Below are 15577 nucleotides of genomic sequence, written 5' to 3' on the forward strand. Positions count from 1 at the left end.
GTTACCTACATCTACCTTTTAAGTAACTTGATTGTGTAAATATTTTTTATATTGTCCGTGTACATAAAACTAAATTTCTAAATAAATTACCTTTAATTAAAATTCTTTTTAAGCTTCCTTTTGCATTCTTGTAGTAGAAAATGTATTCATTAAATCAATGGGAGGTAAGAAAAATTAACTTGAAAGAAAGAAACTAAGCGTCAGACTCTGGTTATCGAGATAGAAGCAAAATACCAATGCAAAGTAATTATTAAGTAATATATACGACTCAAAAACTTCTTAGAAGTTGAAACTCCTCTCTATAAATAACTTGATCTTGTGTTGAATATATATAACTTCCATCTAATAGTAATTCCGAAAGAAGAGAGAATATGAATATGATCAAAGTAAGCCCAAGGGAAGATCCTAGAGGAACCATTTGGGATGAAAAGGGACGAGATCAACTTGCTGGGATTTATGTTTTCTATGACAAATATACAATACATGGACTTCAGTTCCTGTTCTATGAGAATGGTAGCTTAGTAATGTCAAACATACATGGTGTTGATAATCGTGAAAACTTCCATGCAATCGTCTTTGATTATCCATCAGAGTTTCTTACTTCGATTAGTTGTTCTTTCTGCCACTTACCATCGTTGGAATCTATAAAATTTGGAACCAACAAGGTTTCATATGGACCATTTGGGACTCCTTCTACTGATGCCAAGGACTTCAACTTTCAGATAGGAAATCATCTGCTTTTCGGTGGTTTTCATGGTACCAAAAATTGCTTTGGCATTGGGAGTATTGGGGTTTATCTGAAGAACATCCCATCTTCAATGACCAATGTGAAAAATCTACCAGTAAACCTTGAAAAGGAAGAAGATTAACTCCAGATACTTTCACCTTCTACCGCAAACGATATAGTTCGTCTTAATTTACTATATGCTTATTTGGTTTTACTGTTTGCACAATAGTTCTATTGATTTGTTCTTGGTTTTTATTATGTAAGGATTGTTTTTCTCGTCTTTTATTAAAAAAATTAAGATGGTAAACCCTGTTTTCTCTCTGAGGCATATCTAGAATTTTTAAAGAGTATGGGTGTACTACTACTGTTTGGTTTGACTCGATCAAAAATTTTGCCATGACAACAATTTATCTAGCAAATTGTTCTTAACAAATTGGTAAATAATAGCATCGTTATTCGAAGAAAACTCACTTCACAACTTAAAGAAAATGGAAACAGAGAATGATGATAAAGAAATTGGTCGTTCACTAAAATGTTGAGACAGAAACAGGAGTAAGGAGGAGATGTTATAAATAGAATCCTATTTATGGTGAATGTCTATATTTAGAGAGATTCTAGGGTTTATTACTTGGTGGCTAAGTCAACCTCTCCCTATAAATAGAGGGTTATATTCCATTGTAATTTATCCCAAAATTCAATAAGAATTCCCTCTCTCTCTCTTTCTTTGCAATATTGCTCTTGTTCTTTTATTATTTTATAATACGTTATCAGCACGAGACTCTACCGTCTCAAGAAGCTCTTTGAGAAGATTAAGGTAATTTTTCTCCTGTTTTTAATTATGACTGACATTATGAAAAGAAAGTTCGTTGCCCTTGAAATTTCGGGCAAGAACTATATAACATGGGTGTTGGATGCTGAAATCCATTTAGATGCAATGGGTCTTGGAGACGCCATTAAAGACAGAAATAAAGCATCCACCCAAGACTGTGCTAAGGCCTTGATTTTCTTGCGCCATCACCTTGATGAAGGGTTGAAGATTGAATATCTCACAGTCAAAGATCCACTTATTTTGTGGAATGGCTTAAAAGAAAGATATGACAACTTAAAGTTGGTCACTCTTCTACAAGCACGATATGATTGGGCTCATCTGAGGCTCCAAGACTTTAAGTCTGTTTCTGAATATTATTCTGCGATGTTCAGAATTACTTCTAAATTGAAACTCTATGGAGATACTATCAGTGATTATGATATGCTTGAAAAAACGTTTACAACGTTTCATGCCTCCAATATGGTTCTGCAACAGCAGTACAGAGAGAGAGGTTTCAAAAGGTACTCTGAGCTGATTTCTCTTCTCCTTGTGGCTGAGCGAAACAATGACTTGCTCATGAGAAATCACGAAAATCGACCCACTGGGTCTACACCATTGCCTGAAGTGGATGGGGTGTATTCCCATTATGCTAAGCGTGGAAAAGGCCGTGACTCTATTCGAAGTCGTGATCGTGATCATGGTCGTAACCGTGGTCGTGGCCGTAGACAAGGAAGAAATTTTCCTGGTGTTAATCATCCCCCAAAGAGAAATAACCACCAAAAGTGGAAAGGGAAAGATGAGAAGCCAAAAGCAAATGGCTCAGAAACTGAATGCTATCGTTGCGGTGGAAAAGGGCATTGTACCAAGACATTTGGTTGAACTTTATCAAGCATCTCTAAAGAATAAAGGCCCTGAAGCCAATTTTGTCTCTGACAATGATTTTGACATCACCCACTTGGATGTGGCAGACTTCTTTGAGCGCCCTGATGGAAAAATAGACCACTTGATCGGTGATGGATCTGTGATTAAAGAAGATTGAATAGTTTGATTTTATTTTGCTTATTTGTATTAGTTAGTGAATAAACATCATGTAATCATAGTTCTTTACATGAATAGTAGTCATTAGTTTCAATTCGTATTATTAATTTTATGGAATACTGTTTCGTTTTAAACAATGTTTACGCCTTGCTCGTCATAAGAATCTTCATCTTACATTATGCAACTAAGTCTTAGAGCTATTACAGTGAGGAATTTTAATATGTCCTTGCCTCATACTTTTAGAAATATGTATTGAAATGCTTGACTATGTTAATAAGGCTCAATAAGCAAATTAATAACTAATACTAATGATCGTCATGTTTGAATGTTAACATATGTGACAATGTTTGCACCTATATCACAAACTAACTAGTTTATGTTTTCTTTTGCTGCTATAGGGGGCAATTTTTTTTACTTTTTACTTCCTCTAAACATGTATGTAGTACAGTTATTGTAGCACAATATCTAAATTCTACAAATAGTATTCTAAGTGCTTTAGTTTTAACTGCAAAATTATTTATGCTTATTTTATTTTTCATATAGTAGTTGTCACGATTATTGATTACCAACATAAATTGTATTATGTGTATTTAAAAATAATAAATACTTATGTGAATTATGACAGTAGGTTTGTGTTAACATATTGTTGGTCGCGACTAATATTATGAATATGTCAATTGATTACAATTATCTCATTATTGAATCGTTGATTTAACTTTGTTTATTTCCCTTTATCTCTGAAAATACTAACATTTATTCGTATATTTCTTTTGTATGTCAAACCATGGGAAGCAAATATGGATACCTCGCAAAATAAATTTGGATCAAAGTTCAATTGTAAAAATATTAGTTTAATTGATTCATGTACGACACATACAATATTCAAAGAGAAGAAATATTTCTCTCATTTAAGTATGTGTAAGGCAGATGTTACTACAATTTCGGGTAGTAGTAATTTAATTGAAGGCTCTGGAAGAGCTACTATAACTCTGCCTAAGGGAACAATACTTATCATAGAGAATGCAATGTTCTCCTCCAAGTCCAAGAGGAACTTGTTGAGTTTTAAAGATATCCGCAGAAATGGATATCATATTGAGACAATAGATGAGAATAATCTTGAATATCTCATCATTACCAAAAATGTCTCTGGCCAGAAAAGGGCTATTGAGAAGTTCCCATCTTTGTCTTGTGGCCTGTATTGGACAAGAATTAGTGCAATTGAGGCACATTCTATTGTAAACCAAAAGGTTACCGATTCCAATACTTTTGTACTTTGGCATGATCGATTGGGACACCCTGGATCAATTATGATGAGACGAATTATAGAAAACTCAAATGGGCATCCATTAAAGAATTTAAAGATTCTTTTAAATGATGAATTTTCTTGCACTTCTTGTTATCAAGGCAAGTTAATTATTAGACCATCACCAACAAAGGTTGGAATTGAGTCCCCTGCGTTTTTGGAACGTATACAAGGGGACATTTGTGGACCTATTCACCCACCTAGTGGGTCGTTTAGATATTTTATGGTCTTAATAGACGCATCTTCTAGATGGTCCCATGTGTGCCTATTGTCATCTCGCAACCTCGCGTTTGCAAAATTAATGGCACAAATAATTCGATTACGGGCACAATTCCCCGATAATCCAATTAAGTCTATTAGACTTGATAATGCTGCTGAGTTTTCATCCCAAGCATTTAATGATTATTGCTTATCAATTGGGATAAAAAGTGGAACATCCTGTAGCTCATGTTCACACTCAAAATGGCCTTGCAGAGTCTTTAATTAAACGTCTGCAATTGATAGCAAGACCGTTACTCATGAAAACGAGGTTACCCACTTCTGTTTGGGGTCACGCCATTTTGCATGCAGCAATGCTAGTTCGTCTCAGACCGACAAATTATCATAAATATTCCCCGTTGCAATTAGTTTTGGGTCATGAACCTAATATATCCCATTTAAGAATTTTTGGATGCGCAGTATATGTGCCTGTAGCACCACCATATCGCACCAAAATGGGTCCGCAAAGAAGGTTAGGAATATATGTTGGTTTTGAATCGCCCTCCATTATTCGCTACCTCGAAACATTGACGGGGGATTTGTTTACTGCACGATTTGCAGACTGTCGATTCGATGAGACACTTTTCCCAAAATTAGGGGGAGAAGTTGGTGAAACCAAACGGGAAATTTTGTGGAAAAATCCATCATTATCTCATCTTGATCCACGTGCCTCTATTTGTGAAAAAGAGGTGCAAAAGATTATTCATTTGCAGAGAATAGCAAATCAAATGCCAGATGCATTTACGGATATGAAAAGGATAACAAAATCACATATCCCTGCGGAGAATGTTCCAATCCGTATTGATGTCCCTATTGGACAATCTTCTAGTGTCATAGCTAATGAGTCAAAAGCACGCCTTAAACGTGGCAGACCATTAGGTTCCAAAGATCGAAATCCTAGAAAAAGGAAAACAAATGATCAAAATGACACTACGAAAGAATCTCATGAAGAAATCCACAATTTAATAAATTCTGAGATTCATGAGGAATCCACTGAGCCCGAGACTCAAGAAAATAAGGAACTATCAATAAATCCAATCGATATTGAGACAAATTTGAATCGAGTGGATATAGTGGTGGATTATGTCTTTGCATATAATGTTGCATCTAGCATTATGCAAGAAAGTGAGGATCTTGAACCTCAATCTGTTGGAGAATGTCGACAAAGACTTGATTGGCCAAAATGGCAAGAAGCAATCCAATCAGAGTTGAATTCACTTGCAAAACGTGAAGTTTTTGGGCCTGTAGTCCAAACACCTAATGGTGTTAAGCCTGTTGGCTATAAATGGGTCTTTGTACGCAAGAGAAATGAGAAAAACGAGGTACAAAGATATAAGGCACGCCTTGTTGCACAAGGATTTTCACAAAGGCCTGGTGTCGATTATGAAGAGACATATTCACCCGTTATGGATGCTATAACGTTCCGTTATCTCATTAGTTTTGCTGTCCATGAAAAGCTTGACATGCATTTAATGGATGTGGTTACCGCCTACCTTTATGGCTCACTTGATAATGAGATATACATGAAAATTCCCGATGGATTTAAAATGCCAAACGCACATAATTCAAAGTCCCGGGAAATGTTTTCAATCAAATTGCAAAGATCTTTGTATGGTCTAAAGCAATCAGGACGAATGTGGTATAATCGTCTTAGTGAGTATTTATTAAAGGAAGGCTATATAAATGATGCCATTTGCCCATGTGTTTTTATAAAGAAAACAACATCGGAATTTGTTGTACTTGCCGTATATGTTGATGACATAAACCTTATTGGAACTCCTATAGAACTCCAAAAGGCAATTGATTATTTAAAGAAGGAATTCGAGATGAAAGATCTCGGAAAGACAAAATTATGTCTTGGTTTGCAAATTGAACATTTGGCAAACGGAATTTTTGTTCATCAATCTACCTACATAGAAAAGGTATTGAAACGGTTTTACATGGATGGAGCACATCCATTAAGTACTCCGATGGTTGTTCGATCACTTGATGTGAATAAGGATCCATTCCGACCTCAAGAAGAGAATGAAGAGCTACTTGGTCCTGAAGTACCATATCTTAGTGCAATTGGTGCACTAATGTATCTTGCCAATACTACAAGGCCTGACATAACTTTTTCAGTTAATGTCTTAGCAAGATATAGCTCTGCTCCCACAAGGAGACATTGGAATGGAATCAAACACATATTGCGGTATCTAAAAGGGACTACCGATATGGGCTTATTTTATGGCAACAATTGCAGTCCCGATCTTGTTGGTTATGCTGATGCTGGGTATTTATCTGACCCACACAAGGCTCGGTCTCAAACAGGTTATGTGTTTACCTGTGGAGGCACTGCCATATCTTGGCGATCGACTAAGCAATCAATTGTGGCTACTTCATCTAATCATGCTGAGATAATTGCTATTCATGAAGCAAGTCGAGAATGTGTGTGGTTGAGGTCTATAATACATCTTATTCGAGACAAATGTGGTGTGAAATGTGACAAGTTACCCACAATTTTGTATGAAGATAATGCAGCATGCATAGCTCAATTGAAGGGAGGATTCATAAAAGGAGATAGGACAAAGCACATTTCACCAAAGTTATTTTTCACACATGATCTTCAAAAGAATGGTGATATCAATGTGCAACAGATTCGTTCAAGTGATAATATGGCTGATTTGTTCACAAAATCTCTACCAACGTCAACCTTCAAGAAGCTAGTTTACAAGATCGGGATGCGAAGGCTCAAGGATGTGAATTGATGCTCTCATCAGGGGGAGTTAATGCGCGTTGCACTCTTTTTCCCTTACAAGGTTTTGTCCCACTGGGTTTTCCTTGCAAGGTTTTTAACGAGGCAACCAATAGGCGCATTTCTAAACATGTGTACTCTTTTTCCTTTTCTAGAATTTTTTTCCCATTGGGTTTTCTTTTAGTTAAGGTTTTAACGAGGCACATTATCTGTTGAATAGACATTCAGGGGGAGTGTTATAAATAGAATTCTATTTATGGTGAATGTCCATATTTAGAGAGATTCTAGGGTTTATTACTTGGTGGCTAAGTCAACCTCTCCCTATAAATAGAGGGTTCTATTAATTCATCCCAAAATTCAATAAGAATTCCCTCTCTCTTTCTCTGCAATATTGCTCTTGTTCTTTTTTTGTTTTATAACACTTGGACAAATTTAAATTGGACAACAAACATTATTTAAAGTAAATCTTATCCATTATGCTAAATATTTGGCTTTTTAATCCATTAAATTTCTAAAGATTTACACGTATGTTTATATTATATTAAAAGAAGGATAGTCAAACTTGAGATTAAGGTAAGTGGTGTATTGAGAAAAAACCACTTGGCACTTTTAAGACAAAATCTAAAAGATTTTGGAGAAATCTAATTTGGACCAGAGACGTTATTTGAAGTAAAACTTGGCCATTATGCTAAATATTTGCCTTTTTTAATCCATTAAATTTCTGAAGATTTACATGTAAGTTAAATTCTAACATTAATAAAGTTATTAAATTTAACTAAAATATATTTGAGAATTGATAACATCAAACCAAATTTTTATCAATTTATTGGTGGTTATATACGTTAAATTACATAATAGTTCTTAAAAAGAATACATCGCCTAATATTACAAAAATGGTTTCTCTTAAAATATTATAAGCCATAAATGTATTGAAACTAATGAAGCCCATAATATTAAGAAAATTGTAAAAGAGTAAGTTATTTAAATAAATTCTATTATTAATTGGAACAGAAATTACGTGGTTAGTGTCAAACTGATAAAAAATTATTTAGCAATTTTAAGACATTATTAATTAGGCTATGTAATAAAAATAAATTTAAATTAAAATATAATTTTTGAATCTTAGGTAAAGTTTTTGAATTTCGATTGAAATACTATACAAAAAAATATTTTTAGTTGAAAGATAAATAATTTTTTTGAAACATGAATATGGTGAAAGATATTATTTTAAACAGAAGTTTTCAATTAATATATTTAACGTTCTTATAAAACCATGAATGTATTAATTTTATACTAACTTATAAGTAAAAATAATTAATAATATCTTATGAAGCAGTCAATTAAATTTTTTATTTAATTTCTCACACAATTACATAGTGTTATTTTCTTTGATGCATGAATAGGGTACCTTTAGATATTGTTGTTGCAATTTAGTTGCTGTAACCCTATACTTATTGGGAACATCTAATAAAAGTTTTGTGATTTTTACCGGTTAATGATGAAATATAAAATTTGATTATGTTGATTCGATTTATATATGTACAAAAGTAATATATGTAGATATATGAATAACACTCTCAAAATTTAGCTAAGTAAGAATATAATATGAACATTTATAACCAAGATATCCAACTAAAAAACTTAAATTAGAATTAGGAATTAGTAGAAAATCAAAGGAGGTGGATGTGTGTGAATGAGATAGGAAAAGAGTACCACCAAAGGATGTGGTGCAGTGGATGGGACTGCTCCTCTCTTAACCAGAGGTCTCGAGTTCAAGCCCTGGGTATGGAAAAATCTTTGGTAGGGAGCGCTTCCCCCCGAAAGGGGCCCTACGCGGCGAATCCGGATATAGTCGGACTCCAATGCAGGTACCGAACATCGGGTGGGCAACCAAAAAAAAGAGATAAGGAAAAGAGTAGAGCTTGATAGAAAATTGAACGACCAATTGAATGAGATCAATTAATAATGCAGATACTTTGGAAGCTCAATCAAGCATTGAAGAACACTAAGGAGGCATATTTGGATCTTGCTGATAAGATGTTTGGAAAGAATCCTGAACTAGCTGTAATGGTTTCTTGTGTTTTACTCAAATAAATTGAAGTATTAATCATTACAATTTAGAATACTAGATGGAAAAAACAAACTAAAATGTCATTTAGGTATAATAATATATAAAGAGGGGAGATAATGTGATGCTAATTATACTTTGAATTAACTTAAAAAATAAAGTAAATAAATGATACTCTCAAATATTATGGATAACTTTAAATAATAAAAGAATAAAATTTTAGGAGTAAGTAGATTCATAATATCTGTACTAATTAAAAGGTGAGTAATGGTAATCATTAAGTTATGTAACAAGCTAATAAAAAAATTGCGTGATAATGTAATAATATTAAGTAAGGAATAATGCAATAACAATATACAAGGAACAAGAAGAGAAAAAAATCAGCTTAAAATAAATTATAAGAATTTTTTAATTTGAAATGAGAAGATTTTTTGACTTATGATGAGAAAAGTTAAATGAAGAAATTCAAAGCAAATCATAATTTTAAAAATCTAATAAATTTATAATAAAGGTGTCACGACCCAAAATTCATTAAGGGTCGTGATGGCGCCGGACACCACTGTCAGGCAAGCCAACACCATATATCTAGTAAATTCTCGTTTTAAAATTTTCAAAATCATTTCTTCTAAACATTAAACGATAATAATAAACTTCACCGAATAAATAATGATGTCTTTACAAAATTTATTTACCGAATAATCCCGAAATTATCCCAGAACCCGGTGTCACAAGTGCATGAGCAATCACTACCGGAACCGAATGTGATTCTTTTGGACTCAAAATATAATTTTTGATCGCGTTTTACCTTAACGGTCGCTTGGGACGTTAAGGTAAAGCGTTGTTTGTTACTGCGTTTTATATAAAATGCGTTTTAATACCGCGCTTTACCTGGAAGCTAATAAGACAACTATATAAAGCGCGGTTCATTACTGCGTTTTATATAAAACACGTAACAAACCGCGCTATACATGTATAAATAATCGTCCCCTTCCCTTTCCCCCACGTTCTGGACAGAATTCCCCCCCCCCCCCCCCCATTCTTAAAAAAATTACAGCATTCCCCCTCCATTAACGACCCAAAAAGCTTGTGTGGACCCCACACGTCTCGTAAAAAGTAGATATTATTGGTCTCACATCCTAGCCAAGCCTTCTATTGTTGTGGGTTGCTTGTATCAGAGTCAAATTTTCAAATCTTGAACTTTCCGAAAAACATAAATCGAGGTATTCCGATTTAGTTTATGTCCAAACTCGTATAAATAATGCATATTAGTTGTTTTGAATGTGTTCCATGTTGTTTTGTGTTTTTTAAGCGATTAAATTGGTATGTTTGTTTTATCCGGACTAAGATATTAATGTTCTAAAAAAATATGTTCAAATTGTGAAATTGTTATTATTTGCTAATAAAAATATTAATAAATTAATATTACTGTTTTATATGTATTTTTGTGAATCTTTTGTGATTACAATGTATTTGTTGTGTTTTATCTGGTTTAAATTATTTATTTGCTTAAAGACTAGTAATATAGTGGCTTTTTAGGGTAGTAAAATGTAATGCCTTTTAGCATAGTAAAATGTAGTGCCTTTTAGCGTAGTATAGTGTAGTGCCTTTTAGCGTAGTTTTTCTGTAGTTTAAGTATCTCTTATGCTCAAAAATACGTCAAAATAACTGATAGATCAAACACAAACTTTGTCCAATTATAGTCAACATATAATTGATGCTACTGGGCCGCAAATATCGAGCCTGGAACCCATATATGAATATTTAATAATTGAATTGTATAATTATAAAAATTAATTATTTAATTTACAAACAAACATATAAAATAAACCAACATGTAAAATAATAAAACTAACAAATAGAAGAATTCAGGATAAATTGGTGCTACTGGGCTCCAAATATCGAGCCTGGAACCCATATGTGATAATAATAAAAATCAATTATTTAATTTACAAACTAACATATAAAATTATAATAAAACTAACACATACAAGAATTCAGGATATCTTGGTGCTACTGGGCCGCAAAATATGGAGCCTGGAATCCATATATGAATATTTAATAATAAAAAATAATTATTTAATTTACAAACTAACATGTAAAATAATAAAACTAATACATAGAAGAAATCAGGATAAATTAGTTCTACTGGGCTCCAAATATCGAGCCTGGAACCCATATGTGAATATTTATTTATAAAAATTTATTATTTAATTTACAAACTAACATATAAAATTATAAAACTAACACATAGAAGAATTCATGATAAATTGGTGCTACTGGGCTCCAAATATCGAGCCTAGAACCCATATGTGAATATTTATTTATAAAAATTAATTATTTAATTTATAAATTAACATATAAAATTATAATAAATCTAACACATACAAGAATCCAGGATACGTTGATGCTACTGGGCCGCAAATATCAAGCCTGGAACTCATATGTGAATTTTTAATAATTAAATATTGTATAATTATAAAATTTAACATATAAAATTATAAAACTAACATGTAATTAATGTTGTTTAATTTACAGTAGACGACATGGAGGTGCCGCCTATTCATCCCGGACCTTCCAGCGGTAAGCTAATGTCTTTACAGGGCAATCATAGGTCCGCCCACATATGGGAGGGAGAGTTACTGACCCAGATTCTCCGCGTCAGGAGAGTAGACGACATGTGTGACTTTCTGCATGAGAGAGTACTCCATGACCGTGTAGTCACACGCCTTCGGGAGACGTGTTTCTACAGAATTTTGGAGATCGGGCGGCTGCAGCTCAATTGGGCTTTGGTCACGGCCCTGATAGAGTGGTGGCAATCGGAGACCTGCCCATTGGCGAGGCCACCATCACACTGCAAGACGTGGAGGTTTTATATGGGTTGCCCGTTGATGGATAGCTCGTTGCTCTGTCGCCTGGCAGGAGAGAGATGACACGTGTGCAGTACCTGGACATGCTGCAGCGACTCATTGCTTTCCGGCCAGAGGATGAGAATGTACTGGCTGGGACCAGTCATTTTTCGCTGACGACTATCGAAAGTGGTTACAGGCATTGCATCCTGACATCGATGCCGATATACCGGATTATCATGTTGACCGGTATACGAGGTTGCTGCTACTCCTTATGTTTGGAGGGGTCTTATTCCCTAACACTTTAGGGAACCTAGTCAGCTTGAGATTTCTTCATCATCTTGAGCGGCTAGATGATTTACCCCAGTACAGCTGGGGCGCTGCTGTTCTTGGTTACTTGTACAGGCAGATGTGCTGGGTGAGCATGGGCACCCAGCGTGACGTTCCTGGATTTTTGCCGCTACTACAGGTGATAACATATTCGAATACTCTATTCATTTTAACATACCTAGTAAAAATATATCTTAAATTTTACGTCAACTTTTTATGTTAGGTTTGGGCCTGGGAGCGGTTCCTGCAGTTGCAGCCACCTCTACCACCATTAGATCCGGATGTACCATCTCCGTTGCTCCCTCTAGCTAGGAGGTGGGTTCTCCGGCGGGGATATATGCGCGAGTACGAGGCTCGGCATAATCTCTCCTTGTTGAGGAATATATTGGATTTACTGGATGGCGCACAGGTAAATGTATATCTAAGTTTACTTGTCATAGCTGCAAACACAAGTTGCATATACTGACGTTTTCTGTTCTTACTTAATAGTTCATCCGGACGCCATACATCGATGAGTTGATAACTGGCTTGCCCTGTTATTGCTCAGCCGGCCGACTTATGTGGGGCTCTTCCGTCCCGTTGTTCTGCCTTGATATTGTGGAGCATCATGCCACCGAGCGGGTACTTCTCCAGTTTGGCCGTCCGCAGCTCGTACCGACGCCGCCCACCTGGGAGACCACACATTACCAGCGGGATGATCGTACCAGGGTGGACGAAGCATTTTTGGCATGGCTACAAGACCAAATATTTACTTGGAACCGGCGAACTGACCTGATTCCGCCCCCCTTCACCGAGTTGGCTGGATACTAAGCATGATTACATGGGCTGGTACCGCGGCGTTACCCGACTTATCTTCGGGGAGCACATTCATCGAGCTGGCTGTCGGTACGTTCCATATGCCGGGAAGCACGAGGCACTGGTATGTTATTTGGTATTCTTACTTATTACTGTGATATAGCGTTCCATAATTTATATTTTACATGTTGTGCAGGCTATTGGCCTACATTTAGTCCACCAGTTGGGACTACAAATGTAACAGCATGCTGGCGATCCTGCGGTCGCTTTGTAGGAGTATGGCCGGCAGGTTACAGAGCTGGCTGCCCGGACACTGCATCGAGCCAGAGATGACGAGCGCTTAGAGCACGTCCCTGCTTATATGGCGCCAGAGCACTGCCATCGAGGTAGGCCTATCCCATGAGCTAGGGGACGACGAGGCAGGGCTGTCCCACGAGACAGGGGTGCCCCACGAGGCAAGGCTGTCCCACGGGGTCGTGGGGGCCGCGAGGAGGTGTCCCCAGCAAGGGGGCATTGAGGCACCTGTTCAGGCACCTGATGAGGATGTTGGAGCTGATCTACCGGGTGACCTCCATCAGCCAGACGAGCATCCCAGCAACATGCCGTCGTACAACCTTCAGGTGGCGTTCACTCCAGCCGCATCACATGTGATCCCGTCAGATCCATTGTTGATCACGGGCACGAACATTACCGGACATGATTGGGAGCAGATGTTTTCAGGCCCATCGATCGCTTCTGAGGATCGGCTGACCCAAGATGTGGATGGTGGGCGCCGGCTGAGTTATGGCTCATCGTCGACGAGTGGTGTGGATCTTTCACAGGAGCTGGTATGTTTGTATTACTACTAAATTTAAATATGTTTTTATCTAATTGATTCCCAATAAATAACTTTATAATTTTCTTATTAATGCTTTATCCCAGCCCGTCACGGAGGCCACTTTGTGCGATGTTGAGCAGGATGCGACGGATGCTTATATTCAGGAGCCTGACGAGACCATGGTAAGAATTTTTTTTGACTTAACACGTACATTACTAATATATATTTTCATATACTGAGCTGACTTATTCTTTTGTAGGTTGCTGATGGACCGACGACCCCTTCTACCGATCCTGCCAGCACTACTGACGATCATGCTGCAGCGCATCCTCCGATAAAGAGGCGACGTGATGAGGATGATCCTGATAGCGTAGCCGGGCGGGATGGGATGCGCCTCAGGCCAGCGGCTGCATTGCAGCACACAGGCTGTGAGACACATTGATTTTCTTTCTTTGTATTTTATGTACGCTATGTAAATAATAACAACAATTTTTTTATGTTTACATAATATGCGCATTATATTTTTATTTCCCCGTTTCTTCTTTATTTTAACACTACAAAACAAACACAAACATAGAAACTTAACATAATTTAAATTCAGTACAACTAATGAAAACACATGACACGGTAAATATAAAGATAAACTACTACACTCAACACATACATGTCATTGTTTAGTCACGACCACCTAGTATTCTCTGCTCCAACTACTTAAATATTTCTTCCAGCTTATTTTTTTCTTCTTCCACCTCTTTGAGTTTCTCCTTCAACTCCGCAATTTCTACCCGGACATAAGCATAATAGTAGCTACGCACGGACTCTCGTCACCTCGTGCGTACGTAGCCCCCACAAATAGAAGCACATATCTAATTAATTCACCTATGGGGACAATTCCCTCTTACAAGGTTAGAAAGGAGACTCACCTCGCTCCGAAGTTACATTACCGGCATTCCACGCCCTTTCCGAAGACTCAAACCGATTCCCAACACTCCAAAACTAACCAATAATTATGCAAATCCATTAATATACGCTAGAACACTCATTTTAATCCAATTCAGAACAATTTCTAACCTCCGATTGAAAAGTCGGTAAAAATCACCCTCGGGCCCACGTGCTCGGATTTCAAAATTTTTTGAAGATAAAGTTTACCCATTACCTCACGAACTCAAATATATAATTTGCTCTCAATTTTATGTCCAAAATCGTGGTCAAAATCCAAGAATATAAATTTTCTAGGTTTTCCTCAAACTCCCAAATTTTTACCAGTTTTCATGCTAAAATCCACACATAATCAATGTATTTAACTCAAGATAGGTGGGGATAGCTTACCTTGTCTTTGATGATGAAAACACCCACTTGAAGCTCTCCAAAAATTGTCCCAACAAGAGTGAATAGAAGAAAATGGACCAACCCCCCCCCCCCCTCCGTTTTAAAGAAACCTCATTGCCTCTAACATTTTCGCACCTGCGGTGCATAGGCCGCTTCTGCGGCGCATGTGCCGCTTCTGTGGTCCCAAGATCAAGTCCAAATTCCTCTTCTGCGGTCTATGCGCACCCGTATCTGCAGGTAAATTTCCGCACCTGCGGAGCTCCACCGCATCTCGTCCTCGCAGGTGCGGACATCCCTTCGCACCTGCGGTCACTGCCCTTCTTCGCCCAAACCGCACCTGCGACCATATCCTCACTTCTGCAATCACGCACCTGCGGTCAGACTTGCGCAGGTGCGATTACACCAGAACTGGTGCACTTCAGCCATCCCTTATGTTATATTTTCGATCCGTTAACCACCCGGATTCTACCCGAGGCCCCTGGGACCCGGTCTAATCACACTAACCAGTTCCAAAATATAATACG

At 36.9% G+C, this 15577-nt stretch overlaps 1 protein-coding gene across 1 annotated transcript; it reads left to right on the forward strand.

The window, feature by feature from the left end:
- Positions 1-365: 365 nt before the first annotated feature.
- Positions 366-928, forward strand: LOC109212713 (inactive protein RESTRICTED TEV MOVEMENT 1-like). Its single transcript, XM_019376387.1, has one exon. The coding sequence runs from the start codon at positions 372-374 to the stop codon at positions 867-869; it is 498 nt and encodes a 165-aa protein (XP_019231932.1). The 5' UTR covers positions 366-371; the 3' UTR covers positions 870-928.
- The last annotated feature ends 14649 nt before the right edge of the window (positions 929-15577 follow it).

Source organism: Nicotiana attenuata, unplaced genomic scaffold (genome assembly GCF_001879085.1).
Source record: "Nicotiana attenuata strain UT unplaced genomic scaffold, NIATTr2, whole genome shotgun sequence".
NCBI lineage: Eukaryota > Viridiplantae > Streptophyta > Magnoliopsida > Solanales > Solanaceae > Nicotiana > Nicotiana attenuata.